Genomic DNA, 15,800 nt, shown 5'->3' on the forward strand with positions numbered 1-15,800 from the left:
ATTGGTCTTGCCCATTGGAAAGTACTTGGCTAGAAATGCATTTGAACAAGCTTCACATGTTGTAAAAGCTTCCTTGTTGTAGTAGAACCACGTCTTGGCCTTCTCGAGTAGTGAGAACGGGAACAGGCGAAGATGGACGTCATCCAAAGTAGTTCCTCTGGGGTTGATGGTGTTACTCACCTCCAGGAAGTTCTGGAGATGGGCGTTGGCATCCTTGGATGCCTTTCAGCAGAATGGACTTGCTTGGACCATGTTCACGAGTCCAGTTTTCAGCTCAAAGCCGCCATTGCCGGCTTGGTTAACATTAAGTCCAGTAGGAATGTGGCTGCTAGACGGGGCAGAAAACTGATGGAGAGTCTTTGCCATGGATGAGGATGCTGAGGTGGAGGGTGAACTGATAGGCCAAGTGAGTCTCTTCTGAGGTGGGACGACGCAACGTCTCACGTTTCTCCCAATTCATTTTGGATTTGGGTGGAAGTTACTTGGTAGATCGAAACCGGTCATGCATTTCTCTGCATCGATCAAAAGATGGATAGAGCAGTGGTAAGCCCTCTAGGGTTAGCGGCGACAAACTAGTATAGTTTATCAAACTATCTACAATATCTTTAGCCAATTGCTTCCCCAGCAACGGCGCCAGAAATGCTTGTTGGCGTTTCTTATGCCCAATTAGAATAGATATTCTGCAAGCGCACAGAATCACCACTGTAGCACTTCACCTTGGAGTATTCTAGGGTATCGTATTTTTCCTCAGGGAAGCACTATGGTAAAGAGTATCGTAAATCGATTGATAACCGTACTAGCTTTATCGACCGACTGACTAGACGGGGTTAAGCCAGATAGGTAGTGAGATAAATGGCCAGGCAATGACCGAGTGACACACAGAGATTCTAAACCTTAGTGAGGTAGAGCTGGGAGGACAACGAGCAAGAAAAGACACCTGATACACTTCTGAACTATCGAGCTAGCCTCTCTAGATCAGACTAAGCACCTAACTAGTTCTCGGGAAAGCAGAGCTTACTTCGGCGGCTGGAAGAGGAAGGACTTCGGAAAGGGATGAGAGGGGAGTCCAACGGCAAACTGCAATACTGCTAAGAAAACACCCGAACGTGGTGGACTACAAAGGACGGATACGGCTGTCACCACCTACCGACTACCACAATGGTTTCGTGGGGTGGAACACACTTTCTAGCTAACACTAATGTCAGACACCACGTCTGCACTCGGTGTTAGGATTTCTCTCGAGGCCTTCGAGAGAAATCCCCCTCAACCTAGAGCACTAACTTGAGATACTCTAGACCGGGCGAGAAAACCCGTAAGATAAGTTCCCGATTACTAAGAGAGATAACTTAGCCTAAGCTAAAGGAAAACTTCCGTGCTCAAGCAGAACCTCAGACTTGAGTAAATAAAAGACTACGGAAGGTAAAGCTGAACTCGAAAAAGTAAAGAAGATAACTTATATTAATAAAGTCAAAAGAAAGATACAAGAGCTATACCAGACTTCCGATGACTCCGGAGTCCCGAGCAAGCTCGACTCGACTTTAACTCCCAAGCTACTAACCTACTCTAGAAAGTACAAGTGGTAGAGAAGAGCTCCAATGGTGTGTGTCTTGAGTGATGGATGGTGCCTCCTTTTATAGCCTCCCAAGGTCGGTACTGGCCGGTATTGCAGGTAGCGTCGGTTGAAAGCAGGTGTGACGGTTGTGCTTAGCTTCCACGCCAATTCCCAGCCTGCGAGGCTTCCAAGTGGGGCCGGCCGGTCTCCCCTAGGCCGGCCGGCCTGGGGATCCTGCCACGTGGCCACCGACCTTCAAACAGTGGCTCTGATCATTCCCTGGAGGCGGTTGGCAGTTGGTCTCGCGTCGGCTTTGCAGTGGCTCTGATAATGTCTAATCATTGATTAATTAGGCTTAAAAGATTCATCTCATGGTAATCAGTTAAACTATGTAATTAGTTTTTTTCAACTGCATTTAATACTTTATGCATGTGTTTGAAAATTCGATGTGACGGTTATTGTGCAAACTTTTTCACAAACTAAACGCAGCCCCAGTTCTTTCCTTCTCTCCTATCGAGTTCTTCTCGCTCTGCCTCCTTTCTTCCCCTCTCCCAGATCCGGCGATGTCAACGCCACCGGCCCCAGTCGCGCCTCCACTTCCTCCTACCCTTGCCCACCCGTAGCGTGCGTACCCCTCGCAGTGCTCCTCGCGCTCACCCGCCCCTGACAGCCCTACCCCGACTCCTCGCCCCCAAGTGCCTCCCCTCTCCCAAACCCTAGCCGCCGGTGGTGGCGTCATCCCCATCCCTCGCATCCACAGGAGCCGCCGAGCTAGTCCTCCACCTCCTCGTCCTGCTCACTCGGCCACCTGCGCCGCCTCTCCTCCTGCCTACTCTGCCTCGCCGGCCTCGACGACTCCCACGCCGACCGCCGCTACTGCGATGATTGCACCATGGCCGAGCGTCTCAAGGAGCACTCCCCGGCGGTGCACTTCGACTCGCTCTCGGCCTCTCGCCGGCCGCGCTGCTGGACGGGTGCTGCATCTACCTAGGCGACTTCCACGGCGGCTGCTCAAGTGGTTAATCGTGCGGCCGGAGCTCACACGCTGCGGCTGCCTAGTCTGCTGCGCCGAGCTCGCCGTCGACCCCGCGCGCCTCCGTCGGTACCTCCTGCCGGTCTCGCTGCCGCTGGTCTTCCATGCCCTGGAGGTATGCGCGCATGCCTCTCGTTCCTGCCGCCCTGTGCTTCATGCTTTCTCCTCCCTGTGCTTGCACTTGCTATCTCGTCCAAATAAAATCGGTAATCTTAGATTGTTGGTCTGTACCCTTCGCACTGCTAATTTTGTGGTAATCCGTGTAAATTGTGCTACTCCGTGGAAAATCATAAACGTAGCAGCAGCTCCTGCGTTTATGCTGCTCAGAAATTGGGCGAAGAAATGCCCAAATCGACCTAGCCTGCTATCTCATTGAGATACTAGGGGCGTAGGGGAATGTAGTACCACATCAATGAGATCAATTATACCAGCTTTGATCTTCTGGCCTACTCTAACAAGTCAAGTTTTTTTAAGGTACTTTGCATTTCATAATAAGAACCTTAGAGTCTAGATTCATGAATTGCAACAGGTTTCTATCCCTAATATTAGAACTTAGTCTGTCCTGGCAATGTTCTCAGGTTAGGAGAGTGAAAGATAAACAAGATGATCTTATAGTCATTTTTAATGTTTCCATCAACATATGTAAAAACGGGTGTTGCCATTTAATGATGTACCTCTCAGCTTCAGTTCGATTGGTTCTCCCCAAGCAAGGATATATAATTTGGAAAGTTTTATTGAACTCTAAAGTTTGGATTATTACATTTTTACAGGTCCTGCAAGAGGTAGCAGTGTCCTCCCATGCTGCTCAAGATATTGCAGGTACTATGAGCTACTAATATTCATTTGATTGTTGCAGGCATGAAACTAATATTCATTTTCATATCTCGAAAATAAAATGAACTACCGTATGTTATAAGCCATGGATATTCTTTTCCATAAATGTTCATGATTATTGCTCAGTTTAAGAAATGCTCTGTTAGTTCAGGATGTCTGTTGGCATAATCTGACAGAAATTCCTTTTTCATATATGTGGATGACTGTTTGTTGTGCAAACACAGAGTATTTCCTCCATCGTTAACACATTTCTTGATGCCCCTGCATATCTACAAACTGTTTCTTTCAATTGTGTGTCTCAAGAATAGCACCTTAGATGATATGATATCCTGCAAAGTTGAACATTTCTATCCTATACTATGTCTAATGCGTAGTTTTAATGTTCCTGAAACCTTTCGCATCAGCTGCTGCCATTGTTTTGCACTAGTTTATTTGTTCCTCTGCACTTCTGCAGGCACTCCTGAGGGTGTAGGTCCTGTTAGAGTAGGCCAGAAGATGATCTCATTGATGTGGAATTTTGTGTTCAGAGGCGCAATCGGTCATTTTCTGGAGATGCAATTAGCAATGAGTAACGGTAAGTTACATTTATTAGGAGCATTTCAGCTGGACTTGTTTTTTACTATTTTCTAATGCAATGACCTAAGATAGTAAGGTTGCATGCTTTTATTCTTGAGGTGACAAAATAATATCTGATAAATTTGAGCAGGTCTACGACGTATTTATGAAAATTACCTGCTGTTAAACATTGCTTAACATCTAAAATCAGTATAGCTGCAATGTTACTCTCTAACACTACTTTTTTTTATTGTCTTTGGCAGTGGCGATGAGTCTCTTGAAAATGCACAAGGCAGTGCTTACACTTCTTTTGGCTTCTCGACTTCTGGATCAAACTATCAGAAGGTCCCGTATTTAGTATTCACCAGCATGGCTCAAAGTGACAAGTCGAGATTTAGTTCTCATAGAATGCCATTAGGATCAGCTTATGTACTAGTTCAGATCAGTGGCTTTAGGAACTGCTAAAAATAAGGTAGAAGATTAGAGGAGCCAAGCATAGATGTATGAACATATGTATATGTGATTAGAGGAGGAACTATGATGCATATATGGCCTATTCTTTTTTTGTCAATTTTGGTCACCTATTTTTTTTGTTTTTTTAATTTGTCATAGGAGACACTGGTTTCCAACCCGCGTCTCCTATGTGATGGTCATAGGAGACTCTGGTTGGGAACCCACGTCTCCAATGTGAGGGTCGTTGGAGACGCGTTTTGCCAACCCGCGTCTCCTATGTAAGGGGTAATTGGAGACGCGGGTTTAAAAAACACGTCTCCAATTACTCTTCTCATAGGAGACGCGTGTGAACCGCGTCTCCTATGACTTCACATCAAAGACGCAAATTTAGAGATGAAAAAAACCGCGTTAACCGCATCTCCTATGAGGCTTTCTTACATAGTGAAATTTGACCGTTAACTATACTCACAAAAAAAGGAAAATCATACCACTTACTCACATATTTGTATCATTAATCTAGCTCCATAGTTGTTTTGGAGAATTTGTCTTTTCGGGAGCACAAGTCCGGAATAGAAAACACAAAGAATATGCAGGAGAACCCACAGAAGATCGCATCATGTGTAACACAATAAAAAAAGACCCACTTGACAGACCAAACCGACCAACCAGACCCCGGCACCAACAACCTGACACAAGGACCCACCAGGCAGTGACCCAGAGGAAGGCGGTGGCGAGAGGTGGCACGGTGGGGCCGGCCGAGCCATAGGTTTGGCCGAACCTACCCTGACTCCCATCTAGGTGCATTTTGACGGGAAGTTTGATCTTATCCTCCCAAGGTCGGTTGAGCATGTTTCCATGTGAGGAGATGGCGGGAACCGACCTTAAGAAGCTATAAAAGGGGCCTCTCCTCTCCCACTCAACACACACCACTTGGAAGCCTCTCTCTCAAGCTCTCTTGTTACTCGTACTCCTTATGGTAGTGGAACTAGACTAGTACTTCATTTCCTTAGCGAATCCAGTCGTCTTGGGGTCGGCGAGTAATCCTCGGCCTCTAGTATGGCTTTGTATTCCAACTATTGTTATGCTATTCATATAGAGTTCGGTCATGGTTATCTCGCTATGTTCTTAGATTGCTTTGCAATGATCACTTCTTCATCAAGTTATATTAGTTGCTTGCTTAGACCATATGATCTAGGTAAGTATATCAGTTCGTTGTGCTTTTGAGCTTGCCTTAGCGTCTTACCTGTCCATCCGAAGGGTGGGGGACCCGGGGGTGCTAAGGTAGTGACCTCATATGTAGGCATGGTGCCCGGGTATGCGGGATCTCTCGAATATGACGGTGCTCCACGGTTTGACTGGGGTAGATCGTGGGTGGTGACAGCCCCGTCAGTCCGCCGGGAAGCTGCTTCTCGGTTAGCGTACTCCCCGACATTCGGGTATCATGTAGGAGTTCATGCAAAGATGAAACGGGACTGGATGTTCTCCAGTGTGGGTCATTCTCCCCAATGTCCCTAATTTCCCGGCATCTGCAGCTCTAAGCGTGTGACTAACATAACTCTTTGCTAACATGAATAGTATACTAGGACCTTGTTTGCCTATGCTCCCACTAACTTTAGGTGTATTCATTTATTCTTTATTCGTGAGAGTTGGCTAATCTGTGTGTGTCACATTACCCTCGATTATATTTTATTATCACTTACCCCTGTATAGTCAGCAGTCTGCACCTTATCTCATACTGTTATGGTTATGTATCTAGTAAACATCTTACACACCACGCCATCCCTTGGGAAATATAAATAACGATACCCTGAATACTTCCGGGTGAAATGCTACAACGTGCGCTTGCGGATCCTTCTATAATCGTTAAGACATACCGCACGATGTTTCATGGTGTCGTTGCTATGAACCTAACCCGTTCATAGTGATTATGCTATGGAATGCCCACCAGCATTTCTGGCGCCGTTGTTGGGAACTAACCCCTCCTAATAGCGACGTTAAGAAATGCCAACAAGCATTTCTAGCACCGTTGCTGGGGATGTCATTTGGTGTAAAGGTTTTACTAATGCGTAAACATGGCAATATTAATAAGAGGTAGCTACTGCTTATACAAGCTAATGTTGCCTTTTGTTTTCTCTTGATTGGATGAAAACAGGGTAGTGTATGACTAGTTTCTCCTCGCCGACAAACTTCGTTGAAAATCCTGAGAAGCTCGTGAGAAGGGCCCGACCTCGCATCGTCCCTCCTCAGCTCTCACTGTCGACAAGCGAACCAGCTCTTCAAGCACCATCAATGACAACCGGACCCAAGGCTGAGAAGACTCTCCACGACTTCTCTGTCCCCTTAGTCGCCAATGTAGCGACTCGACCCAATGCTGATGTTGGGGACGAGAACTTCGAGCTGAAGTCCAGCCTGATCAACATGGTGCAGACTAGCCCATTCTATGGCAAGACAAACGAGGTCACCAACGCCCACCTCCAGAACTTTCTGGAGTTATGCAAGACCATAACCATACAGGGCATTATGACTGACGCTATTAGGCTCTGTCTGTTTCCTTTCTCCCTCCTGGGGAAAGCAAAACAGTGGTTCTACCAGAACAAGAAAGCCGTCAGCACATGGGACAAATGTTCCACGACATTCTTCTCCAAGTTCTTTCCGCTGGGCAAAACAAATGCCTTGCGCGGTAGAATCTCAAGTTTCCAGCAGACAGGGATGGAATCCATCCCATAAGCTTGGGAGAGACTCCAAGAGTACATACTCGCCTGTCCTCATCATGGGATGATGAGCGACTCGTTCTCCAAAGCTTCTACAATGGGCTAACGACTACATCCAGAGCCCACTTGGACGCTGCTGCTAGAGGAGCCTATCTGGATCTTATGATTGCCATGGCTACGGCCTTGATCGAAAAGATGGTCTCCATCCAGGGTTGGAACGAGGAGCGTTCCCAGCCCCGAACCAAGGGCAGAATGCATACCGTCAAGAAGATAGATATGCTCGCCGCTAAGCTGGACCTCCTATTGAAGAAACTCAATGAAGGGAACAGACAACAGATGTGTGTTCCTGTCCATGCCATGAGCTCGCACTCAATATGCGAGGTTTATGGTGACAGTGGACACTCGGGGAACGACTGCCCCGAGACCCGTGAAGATGCAGCCTACATCAACAGCAATAACGTGTTTCGTCCACAAGGAGGCCGTGGGTGGGGTCAAGCACGCCCACCGTTCCAAGGAGGAGGTAAAAATTTTAACTCAAATTTCAGTTCAAATTTCATTTCAAACCAACCCTCCTTGAGAGACCTTGTCTTTGGCCAAGCTAAAATAAATAAATCTTTAAATAAAAAGCTTGCTGCCAATGAGAAAATTTTAGAAAATATAAATACAAAAGTTGAATATTTTTCTTCTACTCTTAAAAATCAATTAAGCTTCAACAAAATGATAGAAACACAATTGGCTCAAATCGCTGCCGCAGTATCTGTTGTTGAGTCCGGGAAGATTCCAAGGCAACTCGAATTTCCCGTTGAATCTGTAAACTTGCTGTCTACCGGATGGGGTAGTTCCTTCCGGCGTGCACCACGACTAACCATGCAGGAAGAACCATGCACCCAAGGATGAATGTGTGGAGAGGACTGACAGTGAAGCTACATGGAGATCCAGGGGTGCCCAAGATTAGCTGCTCCTTGGGTCAAGCATAAACATCATGGCCAAAGTAATTGTTGATGGTCTTTAAGTGCTAAAATCGACCATCAACACCAGCAGCATTTCAGAACTTTTTCAGCACCAAACTTAGATATAGGGCTTTTAGCTAACCAATTCCATGAGTTTTGGTGAATTGTGATCTGCAGGCACCCATAGCTGCATTTCGGGCAAAACATAAGTGAACACGGAAAGAAATGCGCAGATGATCCAGTGCTGCGTTTCACTTACAAGAAGGGCCCACAAACCATAGGAAACTGTGTGCCAAGGCACATGCACCCAAGGGGTAAGACCAGGAGCCACCTGTCAGCCAGCCAGAGGAAGGAGAGCCTGGGGGGGCATCAGGGGTCGTCCGACCCCTAGGGTCGCCCGAACCCAGACGGGCTCCCGTCCAGGTGCAGTTTGGCGGGAGATTTGATCTTATCCTGTAGAAGTCGGTGTCCATGTGCTTCCATATTAGTTTGGTGGGAAACCAGCGTCCTTGGTCTATAAAAGGGGCCTCCCTCACCCCCTCAAACAATCCATTCATTCAAGGAAGAATTAGAGTAGGGAGGCTCCACCACTTGTATCCTTAGCTTAGGGAGTGTGTGAAGAAGAGAGTGCGGAGAAGAGCCGGACTTGTCAGCATCTCTTCGGCTTTGTACCTCGATGGATACGAGGCACTTGAGCAAGTATCCGGGTTTGTCTAATTGGTGAGTTCTCAGTAAAGTTATTCTTTTGTTTTTATTCATTTACGGGATCATCGTCCATTCTAGTAGCGGATACTCTAGAAGAGTGCCCCTGATAAAGATAGGATATATAACCCTGGTCGCCTCTAGAGTAGTAGTCAAAGGCATAGGCGTGGTGTCTAGGCCTTAGATTATCTTTGTTTGCTCCGAGCTCCATGGTATAACTAGGGTAGACGGCAGGTGGTGACAGCCCTGTCCGTCCGGTGTAACAGTTGTGTTGCGTTTAGTGCACTCCCCAATGTTCGGGTTCGGCAGTAGAGTAATAGCCGGAGGGCCTTGACAGACCAGGGTCAGACTGGTGCCCAAAGTAGGCGAGTGAAAGCATGAATTTATCTTTCCATGAGCCTATCCTTTAGATTAGAACCACACCACCCTAAGGCCTTTCTACCTCTTATCTTCCAAGGGTAATCTAGTTAGAAGATAGTTACATCCCCGTTCCCCGTGGAAAATATGATACCCTTAATACTCCCAGGTGAAGTGCTACAATGGTATTTCTGTGCGCTTGTGGACTTCTCTCTGAGAGTTAAGAAATACCAACAAACATTTCTGGCACCGTTGCCAGGGAACGGTTGCTGAATTTATCTTCGAACCTAGTTTGCCCATGTATCCTTTCTTTTACCTTTTCTCTTCTTTTATCATTTTCTATCACCATGGAGCACAATTCTATCCAGAACCTTTCTGCTCCCAAGTGCGAGTTCTTAGAGCCACCTAAATCTTCCAAGCCAATCACAGCTTCTGGCTTTGAGCTCCGCCCAGGCTTTATAGCCATGGTTCGGGAAAAATCCTTCTCGGGTTCAGACATTGAAAATCCCTACCCACCACCTACGAGAGTTCGAGCAGCTATGTTCATGTCTGTCAGTCGCAGGCATGGCACAAGAAACAATCCGGTGGAAGTTGTTTCTCTTCTCCCTAGTCGAGGAAGTGGAACAATGGTACACCCATCACGTAGGGAAGGTAAACAGAGATTGGGATGAGCTAAGAGACAGGTTCTGTCTTGCGTTCTTCCCTATGTCTCGCATTGCTTCCCTACGAACAAAAATCCTCAACTTTCATCAGGACGAGAAGGAGCCAATAGGTGCAGCCTGGGCCAGGTTCTCTGATCTAGTACATTCCGGCCCAGACTTGTCATTACCCAACCATGTGTTGTTGCTATGCTTTTACATGGGTCTTGACAATGACTTTGCCCTATACCTTGACATCAGCGCAGGAGGTTTGTTTGCACATAAGACTACGGAGGAAGGAATGCATATCCTTGATCGCATCTTAGAAAACACTTCTCCCTTCATAGAAACCGAACCCATCCAAGAGCAAGAGTCGAGTCATGAGAATCCTTCAACAGCTAACTTCGATCCCTTTCACATCTCATCCTTAGCTGTTGAAACCTCTCCCGAACCAAGAATATCGAAGGAAGAAGAAATTCAACCTTCGAAATTCTCTTCCCAATTCGAGGGTTATCGTTATGAAAACCTTAGAAACCCCTCGAATTACCTTTGTGATAAAAGACATATGGCACCCAGCAAATCCATGAACGAATAATGGTTGGAAGCATTGAAACACTCTTTTGAAGCACTTCGAATTAGCTCATCTTCCACGACCATTTGTTGTTCAATAAGAGGAACCGCCGTCGAAGCCCTTCATGACCACATTGTCGAGGCTTGCATCATGTCCGAATTCCTCATGAACACATTCTTAGGAAGCATGCCTCTAGTCCTAACCGACAAACTCTTTCGAAGTCCTTCAGGACTATTCTCAGAATGTCGGGGGATCGCACGGGCAGTGCCGGTCACGATAGACAAAATCGAGGTCAAATTAGACTTTCACATTTATCCGATCATCGATTTTGAACTTCTCATAGGCTACCCTTTAGAAAATCATCTCCAAGAAAAATCATCGCAAGGGAGCCTCAACCATGATTCCAGGAAAACTTCTTTCACCACTCCTATCTCTTGCCCGGCAATTCCAATGGCGGAACATCATCTTGACCATAACTCACAGGAAGAGGTGATGTTTGTGTCGCCATTCATTCCACCAAACATTGCTTCACCTCCCGATCCTCTCAATGAAGCATTTCTCAAAGGGGTCATGAGGGAGGAATGGTCAAATGTAAAAGGACACTTCTCCGAAGCAGTTTGGATTAATTTGCCCTCAACAATCATTCCATGCTCCATAAGGGGAATCTCTATAGAAGCCCAGCTTATACCCAACATGGAGGGCAATACCATGCCATGGCACTTGGCACGCACCCTTTTGGGTAGTGTTTCTCTAAAACCATCCGGCTAGCTTTTTGAAAGTTGTCCCCAAGGACAAACTCTTGAATGCCGGGGGTCACAAGTGTCGTGCCAGTCATAATTGACAAAATCGAGGTTAACTTTGACTTTCACATCTTTGATAGTCTCGATTTTGATCTCCTCATAGGCTACCCACTAGAAAACCTTTATCATGCACCTCTAAGGAGCCTTTATGAAAAGCTTGGGAAAATAACTTCCACCACGCCGTGTTTAGAAAATCCTTTGGAGAAGCCTTGTCCCAAGCAGAACCCGCTCGAGAAGATAATACATAAGCAAACCTCATCATCCTCGGTCGAGTTCAAGAATCGTCCCGCTAGCCCACATTTTGTTGTACCCAATCATGATCGGGATACAACCATGATCTTTCACGATGAACCTCTTGGGAGAGAAAATTATCGGGCTAGGGAATCTAGTGAGGCACTGACTCTGGAATTGGAAGGAAATGACTCTGTAGATGGGCATGTGTAACACCCAAAATAAATAAAAGACAAAATACGCTTTCTACATGGGAATGCATAAAAGTGATGGATAAAATTAATTTTTTGATCTGCTGCTCGGATGGATTAACGGACACTGTGATTGCGTAGAGCTCGTCGAGTACTTTCCGTTTGACTATTTACATGTCGTGGTTGGATTTTGGATCAAAAAGTAATATTTTTTAAAGCTGCTAGACGGTAACCCGTGCTACAGTACCCCCTTCTAACCCTAACCACCATCCCTACCTGTGCTGCCCCTTTGCCGTGTGTGACCAGATCGAAAAAAGGAGAGGGGAGCGGGAGAGGAAGAGAAGAGAAGAGAAGAGAAGGGAAATTAGGGCACGCCATCCGTCGTCGTTGTTCCTCTCCAAAAACCAGTTGGGATTCCTCTCCTCTTTTCATCTCCATGGTTTTCCCTCGCTGTTCATGGTGGTGCCCCCATGTGTGGTACATCTTGGAGGTAGTCGAAGGATTACGGTGACCCTCGCCGCTAAGCAAATGGTGGGGAATTGTTGTTGGGATTGTCGTTGGTGTCGTTGCCTTTGTTGTTTGCAAGGGACAACCCTAGGTGAGACTTGCTTTTGCTGTAGAACATGTTTCCCTCTGGTTTTAAAGGTTTTTAGCACATGGGAGAAGCGGTATTAGTCACGGTTTGGACTGGGGTTAAGGTTTTACCTTCGTCACTATACTCAGCACGCCATCAATCTGCGCAGTTTCTGTTCGTGACAGTTTTTCGTGGTCTTAATGATCTCAAAAAAATATCAAACCTTTATATGAGTTGGAGAAGAGTTAGAGACCTTTTCATAACCGCAAAGAACACCTTAATCGGATTTAAGATGAGGGAGAAAATAAGATTGGAATCTGACTATTTTTCAGTCTCGTAATTCTGGGCAGTGTCTGTTAATATGAAGTTTAGGAAACCTTAATAGCATCTTTGGACTTTCTGATAGTTATAAGAGCAGCGCTTTGTAAATGTTTTGCCATAGCTTGCTTAGTCACTTTCTACTCTCCTCTAATATATACATTTTCTGTAACTAACCAATACTATAAGACTAGATGCTATGATGCAAATTTAGTTCAGATCCCGATCGAAGTTGAGATGCCTGATCGTCATTATTACCATGCATGTGATGTGCAGCTAATTGATGTTAGTGTGTGAAAAGAGCAAGAGCGGTGCATGTTGATGATTTAGGGTCTGTTTGGGAGCACTCCACTCCCAAAAATTTAGCTCCACTCCAGAAAAAATATCCCACCGGCTCCACTCCACTCCACAAAAAAGTAGCTCCACTCCATCGATTTTGTGGAGCACCTCAAGAGGTGCTCCACCGAAACTGGAGCAGATGGAGTTGCTAGATATTACCCACCATGCCATTGTTTACATGCAGCTAGCACCGGTTCAAGGAGGAAAAAAAGAAAAGTCAACTGTTGCCTCCCTCACGCTGCTTCCGGCCGCCGCACATTTCCCCACTGCCGCACAGGCCCACCGCTCTCCGCTGCCCATGGCCCCGCCGCACGAGCCTGCGCGCCCTACCGCCCTCTGCCACAGGCGCGCCGCCGAGGCCCTGTCTCCCTCCGCCGTCGGCGATGCTGCGGGTCGGGGTCGCGCGCCTCCGAGTAGTGCAGTAGCCCCACCGGCCAGGGCACCCGAGGCCACCGCCCACAGGGGCCGCGCGCCGGCACGCCACCGCCCCGCCCCGCCCTGCCGCAGCGCACGCACGCCGGGGTGCCACCGCCTCACCCCGTCGGAGTGCGGCCCGCTGGGGCGCCGCCGCCGGCCAGGGCACCTGACGCCACCTCCCATAGGGGCCGCGCGCCCGATGACGCTGTAGCATTGTGACCCTGTTCCGGAGACATGTAGCCCTGGAATGATGCCTAGCACACGGTGTCCTCGTCTGCATCAAAGGCATCCATCCACGCGGTGTCCATCGGAAGGGGCTAACAGAGGGGAACAGTGGAGTGGAGGTGGAAGAAGATAAGCGGGATCCGCATGGAAGTGAGATGTGGAATGGTGGGCTTAACTGGGCCGTTGGTTTGCGGTTGGGCTGGTGAGACGAAAAGAGCCGGGCCGGCCTTTTAAGTTGGTGGAGTGGAGCTATACAATAGCCAAATATGATAGAGTGAATTTGGTAGAGTGGAGCAAATGGTGGAGTAGAGTTTCTGGAGTGGAGCTGCATTTTTTGGGTGTAACTGTCCCAAACATGCCCTTAATAATTGTTTTTTTAAGGAAAACTGTGGGAGAAATCCCCATAGTGCTTCATTTTTCTTATAATAAAGGGGTTAGTATGCCCTTAATAATTGGTGTTGTGCAGTTGGCATTGTTCACAACCAAGAAAGTGGAGGCATTTGAGGCGTTAACATGGGTAAGTGTCCCATGACTTTGGTGATCAACATCTGCTAATATTGCATTTGGAATGCGTTTTGTCTTCTTTTTTTTTCGTTTCATGCATTTTGGCCATCTGTTGAGATACATGCTTAGTGTGCTGATTCACAAGGTAGACGTTTGGAATTGTGATTTCGGGATTATGGCGTTGATTTTGGTGTGGATGGCCCTGTAAAGCATTCCGATGCATGTGCGGGAGCAGATACTGTCGTGATCCGGAGTCCAAGTGTGTAGCCAATTTCAGTGCTTGAAGCAGAGATTTCCTTTTGATGCAAATGTGGAATTTATGTATGTATGATGGTTGTTTTTGCCATGGAGCGGAATGCCCTGGCAAGTGTGGTCAGGCAGAGTCTGACGTGTCAGTAGGGCAGTGGGTGTGTGCTGCTGCCCAGGAACTCCTCATCCGCTGGAGTGGAGTCACCACCACCAGACATTTGTTTGTTTGGGAAGCGGCCGATCGATCGATTTCTTGGCGGAGAGGCGGCGGGTGTGGTGTGGCTTGCTCCCCACCACAAAGCGAGCATTGAGCTCCCACCCTTCTTCCTCCATCTCTTTGCTTGCCTGCCTTGTATTTTCCTTGGACATTGCTGTGCTTGTGCGAGCGAGGTAGCCATCCTAGACAGACATTGCCTGTAGAAGGCTTGGGCATGGCGGCCGCTGTGTCCTTCTCCCGGGTGCGGGCCCTCCCCACGTGGTCCAGCTCCGTGTCCGGCTCCGGCGACGATCACCACTCCTACTCCTACTCCGTGGTGGCCATGTCGCGGCCCCGGTCTAGTGCGCGGCCGCTTCGGTCGCCGGCGCGGATGATGGGCAACGTGAACGCCGGCAAGGGTCTGTTCGCGCCGCTGGTGGTGGTGGCGCGCAACATCATCGGCCGCAAGCGCTTCAACCAGCTGAGGGGGAAGGCAATCGCGCTGCACTCGCAGGTCTCTCTCTCTCTCTCTCTCTCTCTCTCTCTCTCTCTCTGTTGCCTGAGCATGCTTCAAGTCTCTCTCTCTCTCTCTGTCTCCTTGCTGATGGTCTCTTGAATCGAATCGAATCAAGCAGGTCATCACCGAGTTCTGCAAGACCATCGGCGCCGACTCCAAGCAGCGGCAGGGGCTCATCCGCCTCGCCAAGAAGAACGGGGAGAAGCTCGGATTCCTGGCCTGACCTGACCATCCATGAGACTCTCTATATATTATGAGTGTTTAAAGTACAAGTTCCCCGTCCATCATCCAGTATTATTCCAGTGGTGACGAAAAAACAAAAGAAAACAAGTGATGCTTCCGTTCAGTGTCAGATGCTTGGCAAGTGATCTGCTTGCTTGTTGCTTCTTCATTCCTGCACGACTTCATTATTACCTGTTCTGTTCCTGGACATTCCGTACGTAGCATTTCATTTCATTCAGGACCTGACTGATGATATGACGATGTATCCCAATCCCATTCGATTATTACAAGGAGCCTGCTAGTATTTGACCGTGTTTGGTTTCTCCGGAACACATAAGTCAAGAAAGAAATTTTGCATTCATGTAGTACTAAACGAAGTCTATTGGCAAAACTTTTTCATGGATGAGTGTAATTTTTCGCGGCGAATCTAATGACGGTAATTAATTGATGATTGACTATAGTGATGCTACAGTAACTATCATTTAATCACGCAGTCAAATAGCTCATTAGATTATTCAGGATTTCTAGCGCAAAGATTCTGGAGTTTGTTTTATAAACTATATTTATTTAATACCTCTAATTAGTCGTCAAAGATCTTCTAGGAAGAAACCAAACGGGCTTTGTATTCATTCGACCCATGGGTTGAGTAAGTTCACTGCCA

The 15,800-nt window shown here is 47.3% G+C and overlaps 1 protein-coding gene and 1 non-coding gene across 2 annotated transcripts; one reads left to right on the plus strand and one right to left on the minus strand.

Annotated features, from left to right (window-relative positions):
- Nucleotides 1-7,097: 7,097 nt before the first annotated feature.
- Nucleotides 7,098-7,204, minus strand: LOC120680329. The gene has a single exon (XR_005677600.1). It is a non-coding gene; the product is annotated as a small nucleolar RNA R71 (small nucleolar RNA).
- Nucleotides 7,205-14,499: 7,295 nt separating this feature from the next.
- Nucleotides 14,500-15,452, plus strand: LOC120677691 (protein PROTON GRADIENT REGULATION 5, chloroplastic-like). Its single transcript, XM_039958862.1, has 2 exons — nt 14,500-14,914; nt 15,036-15,452. Exons 1-2 carry the CDS (start codon nt 14,636-14,638, stop codon nt 15,138-15,140), a joined length of 384 nt encoding a protein of 127 aa, XP_039814796.1. The 5' UTR covers nt 14,500-14,635; the 3' UTR covers nt 15,141-15,452.
- The last annotated feature ends 348 nt before the right edge of the window (nt 15,453-15,800 follow it).

The sequence above is a fragment of the Panicum virgatum genome, chromosome 6N (genome assembly GCF_016808335.1).
Source record: "Panicum virgatum strain AP13 chromosome 6N, P.virgatum_v5, whole genome shotgun sequence".
In the NCBI taxonomy this organism is placed as follows: domain Eukaryota; kingdom Viridiplantae; phylum Streptophyta; class Magnoliopsida; order Poales; family Poaceae; genus Panicum; species Panicum virgatum.

Bases quoted from the DNA above. Each gene is read 5' to 3' on its own strand.
- LOC120677691 (XM_039958862.1), top strand. From the start codon at position 14,636: ATGGCGGCCGCTGTGTCCTTCTCCCGGGTGCGGGCCCTCCCCACGTGG. The intron at 14,915-15,035 runs GTCTCTCTCTCT...CGAATCAAGCAG, and splicing joins CAATCGCGCTGCACTCGCAG to GTCATCACCGAGTTCTGCAA.